At 35.0% G+C, this 19333-nt stretch overlaps 1 protein-coding gene across 6 annotated transcripts in view; it reads right to left on the reverse strand.

Annotated features, from left to right (window-relative positions):
- The window catches only part of UBR3 (ubiquitin protein ligase E3 component n-recognin 3), a 237133-nt gene that overhangs the window by 167768 nt on the left and 50032 nt on the right, over positions 1 to 19333 (reverse strand). For all 6 annotated transcript variants that reach the window (XM_073882720.1, XM_073882741.1, XM_073882738.1 and 3 more), the window contains exons 6-10: positions 16419 to 16485; positions 10224 to 10354; positions 8661 to 8889; positions 1804 to 1983; positions 1110 to 1243 (exon numbers count right to left, since the gene is read on the reverse strand). In XM_073882720.1, the coding sequence (XP_073738821.1) occupies positions 1110 to 1243; positions 1804 to 1983; positions 8661 to 8889; positions 10224 to 10354; positions 16419 to 16485 (741 nt within the window). The remainder of the gene's footprint in view (positions 1 to 1109; positions 1244 to 1803; positions 1984 to 8660; positions 8890 to 10223; positions 10355 to 16418; positions 16486 to 19333) is intronic.

The following is a 19333-nucleotide window of genomic DNA, read 5'->3' on the forward strand; positions in this document are numbered from 1 at the left end:
AGGTCGAAGAGGTTGCTGCCTGTGTTCTCCTTTAGGATTTTGATGGATGGGGGTATGGGTTAGCCTGGTGATGGGTATTAAAGAGGGCACGTATTGAATGGAGCACTGGGTGTTATATGCAAACAATGAATCATGGAACACTACATCAAAAACTAATGATGTAATGTATGGTGATTAACACAACATAATAAAATTAAATTAAAAATAAAAATAAAATAAAATAAAGAACATATGGAGGAGGACCTCATAATAACCCTGTGAAGAAGGGCAGGCTTTAGTGTCCTGCTTCCAATTTTTTTTCCCTAAAAAATAAGGAGAAAGAAGGAGACGATCAAATAGTTTTAAATGAGTTGACCAAGCAATGTAAGTAGAAAAAGGCAGAGCCAAGCTCAGAATCCAAGGCTTTAAAATATTTCCACTATAAAGTCTTGTCCAGCATGCTTATTGGTATAGGCTGGCAGTGGTCTTCATGGGATCCATATAGCAAAATCTCAGTCAAGTTCTTAGTTTAGTAGGGTCAGGAAATCCCATTTTTCTGGATCATCCAAGGACTCTGGAGACCCATCAAACCAATACTTTAAAATGCAAAAGTAAAATATATATATTTGTATACAAAGACACAAGTCCATGCAATTACAAGTGATCATTTTCTTACCCAATTATAAGAATTTATGTTGCTGCCATGCTACTCTTAAGATTCCTTTTGCAGACAACTGTAGGTTGTATGAAATGTATACTAATTTTGTGCTTGGAATCTTAAAAATGTAAACTTTATTAAGAACTATTCTCATTCCTTAAAAGACAAGAAGCATCAGGCAACTAACTGATAATGGATAAAATGAAGCAATAAAGATAAATGTGGAGACTTCTAAAGGTCCAAAGACTATTCACAGTAAGGGAAGGCTGCAAGGATCTGATAATATAATGAACTCCAACTTGCTGAAGAATAATAGTTAACGTCTCAGGTCAGCTTTCACAGAGCTGAATTCATAATTAAACATTGCCCATTAATACATATGAGTATATAAATCAATGTTCTCACAAATCTTTTTCTTAAATCAGTCTTTTAAAGGTAAAGACAGAAATTAACAAAAACATTTTCAACATACCCTAACTTTACAGTGGGATAAGAGCCCCCACATTGGCTGTGCACAGGCCTCAAGTTCAGCAGCAAAGGCAGCATAGTAGGTCTGAGACTCAAATTCCACATGCTCATTTAGTTCTCGCTTGTTTAAGTTCATACCTTGCAAAAATTAAAGCAGATATAAACCTTGCCAAATGGAAGCAAGTATTCATATTAAAAATCAAGTAAAATACTTCCTAGTACCAAACACTCAGTGCACACAAATGGCATAAGTGATACAAAATGTAGAGAAATAAATAATTTAAAGTAAAATAATCTAGTCCTTTTAGAAGTTTTTACAAACTAGGTTTTCTTAGAAACACTTTGTGAATTGTCTCTTATATAACATAATTGAATATGTTAAATAAGAAAGTCAAAACTATTTTAACTGATGCTTGTTGAAATTTTATGAAAGTGTTATAAATCTTTCTTGAAGAAAAGATTAATGATTTAAAGTGCAGGATTTACACTCCTGTTTCCTTTTTAATAATTTGCTATTTTTCATAACTCTGACATATTTTCATGAACACCTCATCAAAGTACTTGCAAATATTAATTAAAATGAGACATTTCACATGTAACCTGAACGATGTGCTATATCTCTTAATTAGTATATTTGATTGTTCTGCATTAGGCATTTTGTAAACTAAAATAATTAACAAAAAAAGTAAAATTCATACCTTGAAAGAAAGATACAAAGTTCATCCATGTAACTAACAAACCATGGTCCTCCAAAAATCTCTTAGCCACACTTTGATGAGAAAGGATATTAATAAAATCACTGACAAGAGGCCAATAAGTGTTATTCTTCAGTAATGCTTCTCCACAGTTCACTACCACATGTAAACTATTTTCTTCATCTAAAACAGACACACACAGCCCAGTAATAAATAAGCTTAAAAAAAAAAAAAAAAACAACTTTACCAATGATACACATTATATACATTAGAATCAGGGATCTCTAAATTCAAACTCCAGGCAGACATATGGTGTGTTACTTAGATTCTGAATCAATTTCCCTATCTACAAAATGGGGAAAAGACACATATCTTAAGGGAATTAAATGAAGTATTAACACAACACTAAGCACATCATTAAAATAATTATTACCACATGTCTAACATATTATGAGATATTGAACTAGGTATATGTTCATAAAACCTTATTATTTTCTTGATTTTAACAATATAATGCAATATCTTCAGTTCCAATCAATAAAATATTTTTATCCCTAGATTAATCTCATTACATCTTATCAACAAATCCATATGATATAAGCGATATATAATTGCTTTCTTCTACTCAAAGAATATGTAAATATAACTTTTTAGCAAATACAGTGTTCCAAAATAAAAGATACACATATAAATAAATTTCTTAAGCCTTTAAAAAAAATCCTCAAAGTTTAATTATTGTGGGTAGGGAAAGATTAGGTATGTACAAATCTTTACTATTAGAAGTTAGAGCGTATATGCATTAGCTCTCTTAACCTATTCCAAATTAACTAATTCACTGGACAAATGAGCCCCCTATTTCTACTGTAAAACATACTAATACCCATAATATACAGAATGCTCAAAGCTAGTAACCTATTCCCTAGTACATAAGCCAAGATATATACTTATCCAGAGTCTGTTTTTGTTTCTGTGCATGCTAACTGTTCTTTTTATCATAAAATTTAAATTAAAAGTACATAAACTGATGAAATATGAAACATAAAGACAGGTATTACAAAAACTGGATCATAAGCTTTTGAGAGACAATAAAAGTAAGTGCCTAAGAAAATGTTAAAAAATCTTAGAGAAAAATCATAAAAACCTAGAATTTTACACTCAGATTGCTTCATAAAGATTTGTATGTTCTAAATCTAAAGAAACTGAAAGTGGAAATCACAGATGATGCTTTGCAGAAGTGACGAGGGAGAACTCCAGTCAAGGAAATCATAATTTAAAAATGCTTTGCCCAAAATTAACAGATTAGAGAATGAACAAGCATCTCCATATTTTAAGTTAAAATGCACTGTTTAATACATGTATCTCTTTTTTTTATGATTCCTCACTTTAACCAACTTTTTCAACTAACCATCTACTTGTTAAACTCATCTGTGAGGGTGCCTGGGTGGCTCAGTTGGGTGTCTGCCTTCTGCTCAGGCCCTGATCTCAGGGTCTTGCTCTGGGATTGAGCCCCTGCTCAGCGAGGAGTCTGCTTCTCCCTCTTCCTCTGTCCTTCCCCCCACTTGTGCATAAGCACTCTCTCGCACGCATGCGCTCTCTCTCTCTCTCTCTCTCTCTCTCTCTCTCGAGCACATGAGCTCACTCTCAAATAAACAAAATCTTTTTTAAAAATTTAAAAAAATAAAAATAAACACATCAGTGAAGAGGCTTCTACTGCACTTATTTTCCATACATTAAATTTAGGTTTCAGTCCATGAAATTATTTTACCCAACTCTTAAATTTAATAATATATAAGAACAGGATCCACAAAGTTAAGTATGCTCTCTTTTAGTGCCTCTTGATAGGATGAGAGACGGTGTAACTGAATGAAGAAGTGGGGCTTTTACAAACCACCCACACCTGAGATGAGAAAACCCTCTCTGACTGACTACAGCCACCATGAGTTGGTGAGCAGTTGATATTAATGGGACAGTGCTCAGTGATGCTGGAATTTAAAATTTTTTAAATAGTGAAAATCACTGTTCTATTTAATTGAAACCAGAAGATGAATAAGCGAATACAATTAATCAAAATGACTATTTTCCTGGCTCTGCTTTAAATACTACTGTTGTTATGAAAAACATCTTGGAACCCTTGGTGAAATAAAGTGACTAGGACTTCTATTTTTCCCCAACTGAGATTAACTCATCAACAAATATTTATTGAGCACGTACTGAGGGCCAGGTATTTCTATTATGTTCTGAGAATAAAGTGGTAAATAAATCCAAACTTATATAGTCTCTCCACTGAGATTAATATATGAAGACAGAGTGTGACACAGCTATCATAGGCAAAGTACAAGAAGTCATAAAAACAAATACAGCTAATCTACAATTGAGGAAAAGACTCTCCTGAGGAAGTGATGTCTAAACTAAGATCTCCGGAATGAAGGAGGGATTGGGATCAGCCAAATAAACTAGGGATATGAGAAGAAATGGTGTTCTAGGTAGAGGAAGCAATGTAAAAAAAGGATGGAATCGTTGGGACACAGAATGCAGAGGATGGGTGGCACAAATGAAACCAGGCCTTAAAAATCAGCTTCACGAGTTTGGAGCTCATGTGAAGACCATGCCAAGCCACTGGGGGGCAGGGCTGTGAGACAGGGACATGATCAGATATGTAGTGTGGAAAGTGACTAAAGGAAGGTGGTGATGGCTAGTGGTATGACGCCTAGAGACGGCAATGGCTTGAACTATGGTGGTGGCGTGAAGATGTAAAGATGAAGAGAAACAGCTATTTTAAGATGTTTAGAAGGTTCAAATGACAAACCTGGTGATGTTCATTGCATCTACAAGGAGCACGAAGAAGTAAAAAAATGACTCCTAGGTTGTTAAGTTGCGCAACTGTATAGGTGGTTGGACAGTGGTACCAAAACACACACTTGTGTACTCACATACACACACACACACACACACACACACACACACACACACACACAATAATAGAAAAGAAGCAGGCTTGATAGATTTTAAGAAGAAATTTTTGGTGTGGACATTGTGTGTTTGAGGTACTTGTAGACATCCAAAGAATATAGCTCAATAAACAGTCTGATATGCAGGACAGATCAATCTGGGGTTATTACCATCTACAGATATTCTTATGGTTATGCAACATATGGTTTTGGGGGTTTTGGGGTTTTTCTTGGCTTTTTTGTGAGAGAGAGAAAGAGAGAGTACAGGAGAGAGGGGCAGAGGGAGAGAGAGAGGAAATCTTAAGCAGGTTCCATGCCCAGTGCAGAGCCCAATGTGGGGCTCGATCCCACAACCCTGAGATCATGACCTGAGCCAAAATCAAGAGTCAGAGGCTTAACCGACTGAGCCACCCAGGCACCCCTGCAACATATGGTTTTAAGTTTCCATTTTTTATAGACTGTTTCGTATGACAAATTGTAAAATTTCAGGGATATGAGTAGTTATGAGTTGTTTGGAATCACAAAGTAATATGGTGCAGAAGCAAATATAACAAAGTAAAAGTGTAAGGTAGGGATCATTTACTACTAGAGGCTTTTTCCTTTTAATCTTTAGCTATTGCTATGGCCATGTGAATTCTCATTGTATCAGCTTCTGTATTTACTAACAGTATAGACAAAATTTTCAAATACTCTTAATGAAAATTTTTGCGAAAGCTAGACAGATTTATTAAAAAATAAAAGCAGTATTTGTTTATTACAACAGAGTTCCTGTGTAATATCTGTAGCTAGTTATAGGTAGTTCAATATATTTAAAGCCCATTTTAATACTCTTGATGTAAAAACAGGAAAGTTTATGGTGCTTTTAGAAAACCAGTAAGTATGTATCATGAAACATTATGCTACTTTTAAAAGAGGAATAAAACACCATGGGAGCTAAAGATCATTTTAGACCTTGGCTTAGAAATAATGTAATTTACTGCTGGAAAAAATACGTTTATATTTAAAGATCTTAGCAACGCTACTAACAGCTATTTAGCTTCTGGAAAATTCAATTTGTTTAAGAATTTCCAGAACAGACTAACTGCATTAGAAGGGAAGTATATACAGAAAGCAAAATAAGACTTTGCAGTATGATTTCAGAAAATATGGGGAAAGTGAGAAGAGCAAAGATACAGGGACAAAGTGCCAAAAAACACCAACATCAACAGAACAAGCAGAAAAGAGTTTTGGGTCACAGAAAGAACAGACAATCAGCAGTGAAAATCTACTGAATGCTACTGAAAATCAGGAAAGATAAGGTCCAAAGAGTGGCCACAGGTCCATCCTGTGTGTCATTAAAAGGGTGATCATATAATTTATTGTATAAAATGGGATACTTTTGAGAGTAAAGGAGATTGTATAAATAACTATGTCAGAACAATAGGATTACTTGGAGCCATTCTGGGAAAAGTAGAACATGTGACCACTGGAGTCACAAACAATGTCAGAGAGAGCAACAGAATGATGGAAGTGGACACTAGACTGAGGTCAGTTACTGAGTGACTAAAAAGCAAGGAAACAAATATAAACTCTTTCAGGAAATCTGGCTACAGAAAAAATATGAGATTTCAACACATCTCAAACATTCTTCCTTGAAGGTCAAGTGCAAACTATATATAAGTAATAAGCACAGCTAAACCATTTAGTCAAGAAAATAGACTCCAGATTCTTTCCAAAAGAGCAGATACTTCTAAATTTTAAAAGTTTTCTAGAGGTGCCTGGGTGGCTCAGTCATCGAGCATCTGCCTTCGGCTCAGGTCATGATCCCGGTGTCCTGGGATCAAGCCCCGCAACGGGCTTCCTGCTCAGCTGGGAGTCCACTTCACCCTTTCCCACTCCCCCTGCTTGTGTTCCCTCTCTCACTGTCTCTTTCTCTCTCTGTCAAAATAATAAGTAAAATCTTTGAGAAAAAAAGAAAGTTTTCTAGTTTAGGGGCGCCTGGGTGGTACAGTCAGTTAAGCATCTAACTCTTGATTTCAGCTCAAGTCATGATCTCAGGGTCATGAGACAGAGCCTGGTGCTGGGCTCCACACTCAGCATGGAGTCCGCTTAACACTCTCTCTCTCTTCCTCTCCCTCCATCCCGCCCCACCTCTCTCTCTCACTCAAATAAATCTTTAAAAATTTAAAACAATTTTTAAAAATTAAAGTTTTCTAGTTTATAAATTAAAAATACTTTTTGTGAAAAGTGCTTCTCTAAATATGCAATTCTATATATAAGAATATCATTGATACAACTGAATGATGATAGATACTATTTCAAAAAAGGACAAGCAACACATGTAATATATGTAGCTGAATCTTCGAAAGAAAGGGTCATCTTATGTGAAGATAGAAGAGCTATAACGCAAAGCAGCTTTTAAATTTTCCTTTAAAAAAGTGAAGAGACATATTGCTCAATGTAAAAAATGTATTATGCTCCCACTATACCTACAATAGGAAGACAGACTCACATAGTGGGCAGGAGTACGGGTTTAAGCCAGACACCTAGCCTTACTATTTACAGCTATAAAACCATAGATCATTGACTTCAACTCCCTAAGCCACAGTTCCCTCACCTATAAAATGGAAAAAACAGCATCTACTTCACGGATGGTTAACATAATACAAAGTATTGAGAAAAGAGCATAGCACATAGCGAGTGCTCAAAAGATGGTAGCCATCATCTTTGCTAGCTGTTATTAGCATATATAAGGCATCGCATCCTGCACTGAGCATACACCAATTTTCAGGTTATGGTATCACATGAGAATAGATCACCTGAGAACAGAGAGAAAACAGTAGTTGATATGCAAAAGGAGGTAACAGTGGAATAAAGCAAGTCTCAACTACAAGATCTCTCCTCCAAAGACAAGGGAAAGGTCCTAAGATTTAATCTCAGGTATTGTTTGTTATTAAAGTTTAGCTCCACGTGCCAACAAGTGAAGACACAATACTATCGATGTTGACCTGCTTTGCGTCATGGGTAAGGGCAGACTCCAACATCAGGTGATAAGAAGACCTTGGCTCTGTCATTTACTAGCTGTCTTACCTATGGTAAATGCCCTAACTTTTCTAAGCCTCAACTTATTCATCTTTAAAGTGAGAATAATAAGGATAATAATAATAATAATACCAATCTCAGAACTGTTCAGAAGCTTAACTGAGACAACATACGAATGGTATTAATACAGTGCCTCGTACATAGCAAATACTCAAATAATACAAATTATTACAGAGAGGTAAAGTTAAGATGAAAGGCCACAGTGAAATGAGAATGGGAGGAGGTCCTAGAAGTATTATGGTAGTTTGAGGAGTATCAATCATATAGTGGGCACAAAAGAAAAACTAAAGATCTCACGAAGGGAAAACAAAAAAAGGCAAGATTTATTTCAACTTTTAAATTCTAAAACTCTAGGCATATAAAAATGTCTAAGGCAGAAAAAAACAAATTTATAATAAAAAATAGGAATATATCTAATAAAGAAATGGTTAAATTATGGTAAATCCATATGACATTAATACCTGCAATCATTTAAAAACATGTTTTCAACGCGTACAATATAGTAGCATATTTTTAAAGCTGGAGTATATTTTTAAAGTATTATCTGAATCTGTAAATAAACTCTTATCACACAAAAAGACAGAAAAGAAATATCCAAAAATGTTAACAACAGTTATTTGTGAATAACAAAGCTAAAAGTAATTTTAAAGTTTGTCTTAAAAACAATAAAGTTTGTCTTTAAATTTTGATGCAAATTTTCAAAAAATTCTTTAACAAAGATGTTTTATTTTATAATATTTTTAAAGCTATCTTAAGCATAAAAGGAGGTTTTTAAAACTAGTTACACAAAATATACCAATAATAAAACTAGTGAAATAATTCTGAGTTTACCTTGTAGCTCACTTTTAATAAGGCAACTTTCCATCATGTATAATAGCACAGTGACCATAATATCCAGCAGCTGACATTCTTCTGTTACCTGTCTGGCTAGCTCTTCATTGCTGAACAACTGAACACTAATATGCACAATTCTGTTAGACATTGTGTCTGATTCATGACTTTTCTTCAGTGTTTTCATAATGAAAGCATAATGCTGAACGAAAGTTTTTGTAAAAGCAACCTGTAAATTTTTTTAAATAGGAAGAAAAAAACATATTAGTTTAACTTTGAGTTTTATAACACATTTTCCAATACCTTATATCACCATTTTAAAGCAATTATTAGCTTATGATGACATCCACAGTAATTTTAGAAGTAATTTCAATTATGATGGTAGTCACATTCTTTTGTTTGAAACATTAGCAAAATACTTGGGTGTTTACAAAAATTTTAATAGGCACTTTAAATTATTAAAGTTTTAGAACAATTATAAATACCATGATTTAAAAATACAAATTTTCACTTTGCTTACAAATATATCAATTAACTAATGTCAAAGTAGGTATCTTTGTTCTGTGCTACCCACTTTAACAACAAAATCTAAAGTCTCAGCTAAAAACCATACCAGAGGATTTAATATAACTAAAATCAAGAAAGTCGATGTGATTACTCCAAAAGAAACGTCTTCTATTTGACAGGAAAGCTGACCACTATCTGACTAAATAAATACTCTTTCTATGTAACATATACATTCCTTCTTGTTTTCTTAAATGGGTATAAAGACACAAAACAATGGCATTATTCATTAAAGTGTAACTCTTAAAGAGGCTTTGTTACCTAAACCGTAAGAAGAACTACAGAAAAAAAAGAAAAAAAGGAAGAAGAAGAATGACAGCAAAATTTATTTTCTTTTCAGACACTAGGCTGTGTCACTTTGCCATAACCACATGGTGGTCATAAGTGAGGGTCCAGACCCTCTGAGACTAGAGCCTTCACCTACCTACATGTGTATATAGGTCAAAACTGTTCTGTCTTTAATGGTTATGGCCAGCAACAACTAACCCTATGATTTTCTCAAACCTAACCCCACAATCCACTTTTTTTTTTTAAGTAATCTCTACACCTCACATGGGTCTTGAACTCATGACCCCGAGATCGAGAGTAGCATGCTCTACCAACTGAGCCAGCCAGACGCCTCTCTAACCCCACAATCCAAATTCAGTTGCCCCCTTAAACATTCTCATAGCACCTTGTACCTCTTCTTTGGAGAACCCACCACAATTTAATTGACTACATATTTACTTGTGTAATTATGTTTTTGTTTGTCCCCCAGCATTCTCTTTGGACCAAGTTTCATGCAGACAGACTACCCTTAAGAATACTGCTATGATCCTGTGCTTTTTGTGCAAACCGTTTTGACAGCAAAAGAAGCTAATGCTTTTTATTAGTGTTATCTCAGTCCTTAAAGCTACAATAAAATAAGCCACAGCTTAAAAACAAACCAAAAAATTTTCATAATGAAAAGGCAAAGAAAGGGGAGCAAAGTTCAGAAAGGAAGGGAAAAAACATTGATACCTTATACTCTTGATCTGGAAGCATGTTGAGTAAGAAAGTTACCATCTTCTGAGGGAATTCATACTTTATAGTCCAAAACAATAGTTCTTCTAGAAAACTTTTATGTTTCAAAACATCCATTATAGATTGATCTACATAAAAAAAAGAAAACTTATCACCTAATGATTTAAGTTGCTCATCTCATTTAAACCTTACTATAATTAACCATTAATTAGCCATTAACCTCAAACACTTGAGTGTATCTACAAATTAAGGACACCCTTTCAATAATTCAGTAATAATACTGACATCATCAATCCAGGTTTCTACAATCTCCATGGTATATAAATAATAAAATACTTAATCCTTATATTTTAAAAGGAAGCAGTTACTAAAAAAAAATAATTACTTGCCCTTAACAAAAGCCATTTATTTAAAATTTCTACTAAGATTCAGATTATCTTACAAGAACAATATTCATGGTACTTAATACTAATATTAATAGTAATAATAATTTTAAGCTAAAAACAAAATATTAAAGCCATAAAGCCCAAACTTACTGACTCTTTTAATTTTTAGTTTTTAGAGAAAAGGGGGGAAATTGTTATAGTATTCAATAATTTATTTCTTTAAAATTGTTCTTCAGAAATGAAATACTAATTTTGCTGCAGGAAGTAATTACTAATGAACTGCTTACACTAGTATATACAGAAGCATTTACTTTTTATCTGGTAAGAATATACCAGGAAAATTATAAAGAATGTTATACATGCTTACTTGCACTGGACTCAAGATGCCCTTCTTCATGCATTAGGGGAAACTGAAAATGGATGCCCCTTTTAAATAAAAGTATTCAAAAAGGGATAAAATTACCAAATGGCCAGTTTCTAAGCTACCCTTAAGGGCTACTTTGTCTTCTACTAATCTCTGCATCCTTAGTCAACAGAAAGGACTCAACAGGTATATAATGAACTGAGTATTTTTAATACTTTAGCTATTTCTTTCTCTCACCTTCTCTAGTGTCTTTCCCTAAAAAAGAACTACAAAATTCTGACAACTGATCTTTGTTGGAGCAAATGATCTTGGGCTTGGGCTACTGCTCTGGATCATCGGGTCTATATAAGGACATTTAAGAGAATATAGCAAGTGTCAGCTGTGAATGGATTGGTTCAGTGATGATGCTTACACAAGGACTAGGGTTAGATGAGGGCTTTTAAAAAATAATATCACATACACCAAAATACTCATGTATAGCCCTAACTACATTACAGTTGGAGTTGTCTTGCAGAGTAACCTCTAAGCATTTTTTCAACTAACCCTACCTCAGTCTCACAGTTCTATGTGGTCACACCACATCTCCTCAGGTCATGGGTCTAAAAATGCAACAGATGTAACAATAGCCACCTGGGTGGCTCAGTCAGTTAAGCATCCCACTCTTGATTTCAACTCAGGTCATGATGTCAGGGTCCTGAGATTTAGCCCTACATTGGGCTCTGCCCTCAGCACAGAGTCAGTTAATCCTTCTCCCTCTGCTCCTTCCCCTGCTCACACTCCTGCACTCTCTCTCTAGAAATAAAATCTTTTTTAAAAAATGTAACAATAAGCAGGCCATCAATAAGCATGCCCTCTCTCTCTTGATCCTTCTATAAGACATTTTAACAGGCTTGAATCAGTACTTATTAGACATAACTTTAACCGAATTTTTCTTTTAATAATTAATAACCCATTATTTTCAGAATAATAATTTCATTATTCTGGAGACATTAGGATTTTAACTACAGAGAAGCAAAAGTTATGTCCCAATTCCCTAACTCCCTTTCAGTGTGCCTTTAGTATAAGCTAAAGTAACAGCAATAAAAATATAAATACATTTATACTATACATCTCCTTAGTGGAAACTATTTATTCTTTATTTTCTAAATTTCAGAATTTTCGGGGCGCCTGGGTGGCTCAGACATTAAGCGTTTGCCTTCGGCTCAGGTCATGATCCCAGGGTCCTGGGATCGAGCCCCGCATCGGGCTCCCTGCTCAGCAGGAAGCCTGCTTCTCCCTCTCCCACTCCCCCTGCTTGTGTTCCCTCTCTCGCTGTGTCTCTGTCAAATAAATAAACAAAATCTTTAAAAATAAGTAAATAAATCTCAGCATTTTCTACTTGCAAAACAGAAATCTCTTCCTCCTGAACTAGATCATTCCCATGATATGACAATGATTTTAAAAATAGAAATAAACCGGTCTTGAAAAAAATCAGGTAAAATATATTCAAAGGCACACACTGACAGATTCAAAGCCAAAAAGTAATAAAATTAGGGCCCAAGTGAATCGGTGACAAAATTATATTCTAATTTTGAATATAACCCAGAGCATATTGCTGATGTCAATTTAATTCTTACAATTTATTTAGCACTAATATGACTGAAAATTTTAGACTACCAAAAAAAATAAATAAAATCCTCACAGATAAGGGTTTCTAAAAATATTTACAAAGTTAAAAAAACTTGTAGTATTAATCTTAGAATTCAGTTATGACTCTGCAAGTCTGCATTTGCCAAATGAAAAGCCTGAAGCTACCATAATTATTATGTCATATATTGAAAAAGATACATTCACTTTTTTTAAAATAAATAAAACAATCCAAATGAACCAGAAAAGCTATGGCTTCTAATAAAGTGAAAATAACTGCAATTGTGTATGATTCCATTTTTTCATCTTCAGACAAAAAAGCCAAGGAAAAAACCCACAATATCTTCACTGTTATCGTTCTTAAAATAGGTGATGTCAGTTTCCCCAAGATATTTAAAACGTGTGATGTGCTTTGTGTGTTGTGTTATGTTATGGAAATGTGGTTAGAAATGCTTCCATTAGTTATGTATCACTACATATTTACCTTTAAAATCTGGATTAAATTGTCATGATTTTTACAATACCTAAACTACATTAAGCCAAACTGTAAAAAGAGATTTCTGAGCAGTCAGTATGTGGTACAAATACATGAGTAACGTAAAGATTTTCATTAGACAGCAGAGTCCAGGCTCCATAACTGAGGAGCTCAATAATCATGTTAGCTGAAGCCCTCTAGGCCTCAGTTTCTTCATCCTTAAAATTTAGGTTTTGAGAATAGACAGTGAATGTAGCACAGTGCCTCAACCTCTTGCCTATCATTATGTATTTTATTTTCAGCTCACTTTCAAACAATTGAACCAAATTCTTACAAAAACTAAACCAATCCCTGGACTTTCAATATCTCAAAAGCAACTATCACTTTGTGAAAACAGGGGTTCTACTAATTCAAAAAGCCTTTTCTTCCATGCACATACTTAAAGCAAAAATGATAACCGATCAAGTCTTAAATCTCTGTACCACTTCTCACCAGTGGAGGAAGGAAGAGAAGATAATCAATCCAATCTCAAATATGAAAAAAATCAGGTATAAAATAAGCTTCAACTTTAAGTCTCCATAAAAAGTATCTTCAACCAAAGTTTGACCAGACTGAAGGAAAACAATGACCTCTTACACCATAACAGGTATTTTTTTTTTTGAGGCATCCCTAAAGCTGAAACTCAAGTAACAGTCCACTTCAACTCAGATGTGTGTCAAGGACTCAGGTAAATACATAGACAACTCTGATAAGTCAAAGGCCAGGTCGCCATATGGGTTTCTAATTTCCTTCAGGCATCACAGGTTCTCTGCTAGGCAAGGAAGAAGGGGAACATGTGTGCATGTGTGCATCCTGGACCACAGAGCAATTTCATGCCCTTTGCTAGTGTAGGGCCAAGGGCAGGCCACCCCAAGATGGGCTCCTTTGGCATGAAGATTAGGAGGTTCCTCAAAAAATTAAACATAGAAATACCATGTGATCCAATAATTTCACTACTGGGTATTTACCCAAAGAAAACCAAAACACTAACTCAAAAAGATATATGCACCCCTATGTTTACTGCAGCATTATTTAGGCCAAGATAAGGAAGTGTCCATCAATAGACAAATGGATAAGGAAAATGTGGTATATATACAGAATGGAACATTAGAGAGCCATAAAAAAGGATGAAGTTGTCATGAGACAACATGATGGACCTAGAGGATATTATGCTAAGTGAAATAAGTCAGACTGAGAAAGACAAATACTATGATTCCACTCATAAATGAAATCTTACACATATATATGTATATACACACAAACACACAGATACACATATACATACACAAACAAAAAGCAGAATCAGACCTATCAATACAAAGAACAAACTGACGGTTGCCAGAACAGAACAGGTGGGCAGATCAGCAAAATGGGTGAAGGAGAGAGGGAGATACTGGCCTCCAGTTACGGAATGAGTTAGTTGCAGGAATAAAAAGCAGACCATAAGGAATACAGTCAATGATACTGTAATAGTGATGTAACAGGACAGATGGTAGCCACACTTGTGATGAACATAGCATAATGTACAAACCTGTCAAATCACTAAGTTGTATACTTGAAACTAATGTAACATTGTGTGTCAACTATACTCAAACAAATAAAAGCAATCAAAATCCAGCAGATTTAGGAAAAGCTCTTTACCTTCCCCCTCAAAAACCTAGAAAGAATTTAGATAGAGGACCTGCTTCAGGAAGAGAGCTATCACCATAGATAACTACATTATGATATAAACTAAGTATGGTAGACAGGGCGGAACCTAGCAAGACCTGTGTCCCATTGTTTCTAAGGGGCCCAGCAAACATGTATTTATCAAATATTACTCTTTTTCATCTTCCTGTGAATTGCATGTCTTCCCTTTGAAGTCTCAGACCCTTACCCATTTCTCCCTAGTTCAGAATTACCTATATACTTTATTTTGCCTGTTTTTGGAATTCCCATGTCTGTGTAATTTCCCATATGTACACTATTAAATTTTATTTTCTCCTGTTAATCTGGCTAATATCATCTTAGTCTGGCTAGAAGATCTCAAGGGGTCCCCAACACTAGGAGACCCAAGTTAAATGCAGCAGCATAAGTAACTCAGAACAGACTTACAAAATGAGCCGCAACTGAAAACTACCTGTTTGCTCCACCTTTCCAAGCAGTTGTAAATATACCACAAGATATACTCAGCACAGAAATAATAATCTTTTTTTCATCAAAATAATAATTTAACTGGAGACTCTCTAACAGACCATACTAACCCAGAATATAGACCATATTAAGATTTGGAAATCCATGGCAAAAATCCAGAGCGCAGGCTGTCAGCTAGTAACAAGTACTCCAGAAAAGCTTTTAGTAAGGGTCAAGAAAACAATGATTAACAGCTTAGGCTCTGGCGTTTGCATTAAGGATCTACTTCTCATTAGCTGTGATCTCTAACATGCCTCCATTTCTTCATTCATAAAATAGTATTAATAATAATAATTACTGTTTTGTATGGTGACTTTAAGAATTTAATGAAACAATATATGTGAAATGCCTGGCACTATGTCTATCATATACAAAAAGATCAATAAATATTACTCATTATTATCACTAATCTATTCCCTCACTACAGAAATACCTACTTCCTCCTTTGAGCAAACATGTATTGAGCCCTTACTGAACCCTTAATTAAGTGCCATTATTTTTATTCTTTCCCTCCTCCCACCTCTCTTTCTCACCATCTCTCCCATACTTATGCTTTTTCACTCTAGAAATTGCATACCCCAGATTATAAAAAGATGTAAATCAAACTAAAACTTTACACCAAAAACACTGGATCCAAATCAAAGAATCAATGAAAAGATTTACTTTTTTTATGGCTCAAATATAATAATGCACATCTTATGAAAAAAACAATAAACAAAATTCCAACAGTAAGGGTTTCATTTGCTTTTGAGGTCCCCCACAATCACTCCCTAACAATACTTTCTCCATCATTAGACAAATCTAAGAATATAATTCTCCCTTCAAAATGGTTAGCCCATCAAGTATTCTTAATGATTAAACATTTTTAGTTTTTAAAGTTTTTATTTAAATTCCAGTTAATTAACATACAGTGTCACATTAGTTTCAGGTGTGTACAATAGAGTGATTCAACACTTCCATACACCACCTGGTGCTCATCACACGTGCCCTCCTTAATGCCCATCACCTGTTTAACCGATCCCCCTCCACCCACCTCCCCTCTGGTAACGATCAGTCTGTGTCTATAGTTAATCTGTTTCTTGGTTTTCATTTTTAGCTTTTTATACAAGGAAAAAATTAAATATAAATACCTTTGGTGCTACTGCTTAGTTTGACCCTCTTTCTCTTGCCCAGTCCTTGACTCCCATCCTGATCCTCCTGAAGGAAAAGAAAATTAGCATCACATACAGTCCTATTCATGGATTTTTTTTTTACATAAATATAAGTATGCTTATAAATTATGTTAAATATGTAACACAGGCATGCTTACATAGTATTAATCAACACATTTCACTTTTATGTATATACTGTAATAAAATGTATCTTTAATTTTAAAAGTTAGCGTTGTAATTAAAATATATAATGAAAATCCTTAGTATTAAAATACAAGAACTCTTAAATTTAATCTGTGCTTTTAATGGAAGACTTGAAAAACCCAAAAATGCCAAAATAAAAAATTTCCTATCAAGAAAAATTTCCTAACCTTATAAATGTAACATCAAATGCACAAAGCACATAAAGGGAAGGAGGGAAGCAGATTAGCACAGGAAGAATAGAGGGCTTAAACAATGAATGGAGAAAAGGCTTTGAAGGATCTAAGAGAAAAAATGAGTTCAAGAAATCAAATTCTGAAAAATAAGCATAGCACATTAAAAGCTGGAGTTGACAGTTAAAAAAAAGTAGTAATAAATTTTAAGATACCTAGGGGAAAAATCCAAGAAAAAAATACAGGCATTTCTGCTTATACGTGATATATTCGTTCCTGAAAAAAAAACCTCACATTAAAAATAACAAAGCTTATGGGGAAAAAAGGATGAGGGGCAGACCACTCACAACCTATTCAAGTTTGTAACCAAAGGTAACAAAAGCAATAATCAGTACCTGGGGATATCATTTGGATGCCCAGACAAACATCTTGGAGTGGTTTGAGGCTGTCTCAGGGGATGTTAACACAGCATCACAACAACAGAATGGGCACCTAGCCCGCTACGAGAGCACAGAGGGGAAAAGAGCCGAGGAAGCAGCAGTCTGCCCCTCATGCAACCAGTGGGAAGCTAGAGGTGTGCCTCTTGGGGAGGGAGCCCTGGATGCAAGTGCTCCTTTGCATCCAGGGCTAATTTCTCATTTTCTTTAAATGTTGCTGAAAGGTTCCTGCTGCCTTCACAGCAGAATTCAGGTTTTTTCCCCTCCAGCTAAAGGATAGGATTCTACCCCTATTATCCTAGCTCTCCTGAACTAGGAAAGACTACATAGGAATCCCAAACCTCCATGCTAAACTGACATCTTTTTCCTATTTTCCAAACACATATGAGCCAAATGATCTTATACAGACATGTGTGGTAGTATTTTGTATACAATCTGTTGTACTAACAAAGGTGTTATCCTGGTGGTGGCAGTTAGAATTATGGTACGTATTCCCAGATATTTTCTCAATTATAGCCCATCAAATCTCCAGAGCAGAAAAGTAGCCTTGGCTTCATGCTGCTGTTTTATCTGCTGGTATGGCTTCCTTGGCCTACACACCAGAGCCTTAACTTCAGGTTTCTGGCAAACCTAGCATCCATCCTCAGGGCTGGGGGTTTCCAAAGGTAACATTTGGCTCAGTCAATGGGCATTTACTCAGCACCTCCATATGCCCTCCCTGTGAAATCCCCCCTTTGCCAGTCCTCTCTGACCATCTACCACCTGGCAGCAGTACTGACGGCCAAACTACACTCCCCTCCTCCTCTCCCACCACCCTCACTTTCTCTTGGAATAACTTGCCAAAATGAAATTTGGAGCCTTAAAAGACAAAAAACAGACACAAAAATATAAAATCATGACACAGGGCCCAGGGGGTTCTAAAGTGTGAGATCCAGCTATCAGCCATTTGTGAAACTGTTCTCCCAATCTGGAAAAAAAAAAAATTTTATAACCCAGGCTAGGATTACTTCATAATTTCAAACATTAACTTCCTATAAAAAGAGTATCCTTGATCAAGCAATGGTCATGGCATAACAAAGTTCTATAAATTTCCCAACCTTACAGTCTAAAAAAACAAGTAAAAGTAACCAAGCAAAGGAAGGGAAAGCCATTCCAAGAAAAGACAGCATGAACAAAAGCACGACAACGAAAGTCTGGAAACAGACCAGTGAGCTGGGTTTCACATCATGGTAGATTATCAAATACGGCTAGGATGGGAGACTAAAGGAATGATGGGAAAATACAGAATCTTGTAATTTTTCTGATTGGCAATTTGTCAATACACATGTCAAAAGCCTTTAGGTATATTTATCATTGTAACAGAAGTTTCAGTTATAGGAATTTATCCCAAAGAAACAGACAAGTGAATAAGGAATATATGCATAACTATTCATCACAATGTTATTTATAATAGCAAAATAAAAGAATCTTAGGCTTCCAACAGCAAGGTATTAGGTAAATAAATTATAGCATACCTGTACTCTAAGGAAAACAATGCTAGAGCTCTATTTTCATTGTGACCAGATATTTCTTCAAAAACCATTATTAAAAATGAAAAAAGCACGCTGTATAGAATGGCATATAGAGTATGAAACCATTTAAGTATTGATAATATACACATATAAAAGCTGTTAAAATATATTCCTTATAATGTTCAAAACTGTCATTAGTGAGAAAAGCAGGTTACAGAATAGCACGTAGAGCATGAAACCATTAAACCATTAAAATATACTACCTATAAATCTGTTAAAATAGAGATGTTTACAATAAGCCACCTCTAAGTGACAGAGTAATATATAATTTTACATTTTTATTAACACTTATTTTCTATTTATTCAACAATGAATATGGATTATAGTTTTAATAAATAAATTTTTTTAAGTATTTATTTATATGAGAGAGAGAGAATAAGCGGGGGGGGGGGTGCGTGCAGAGGGAGAAGCAGACACCCTACCAAGCAAGGTGCCCAATGTGGGACTCAATCCCAGGATCCTGGGATCATGACCCAAGCGGAAGGAAGACGCCCAACCAACTGAGCCACCCA

This window comes from Callorhinus ursinus, unplaced genomic scaffold, assembly GCF_003265705.2.
Source record: "Callorhinus ursinus isolate GAN/ISIS: 27379988/994484 unplaced genomic scaffold, GSC_fseal_2.0 scaffold2, whole genome shotgun sequence".
Classification (NCBI taxonomy): domain Eukaryota; kingdom Metazoa; phylum Chordata; class Mammalia; order Carnivora; family Otariidae; genus Callorhinus; species Callorhinus ursinus.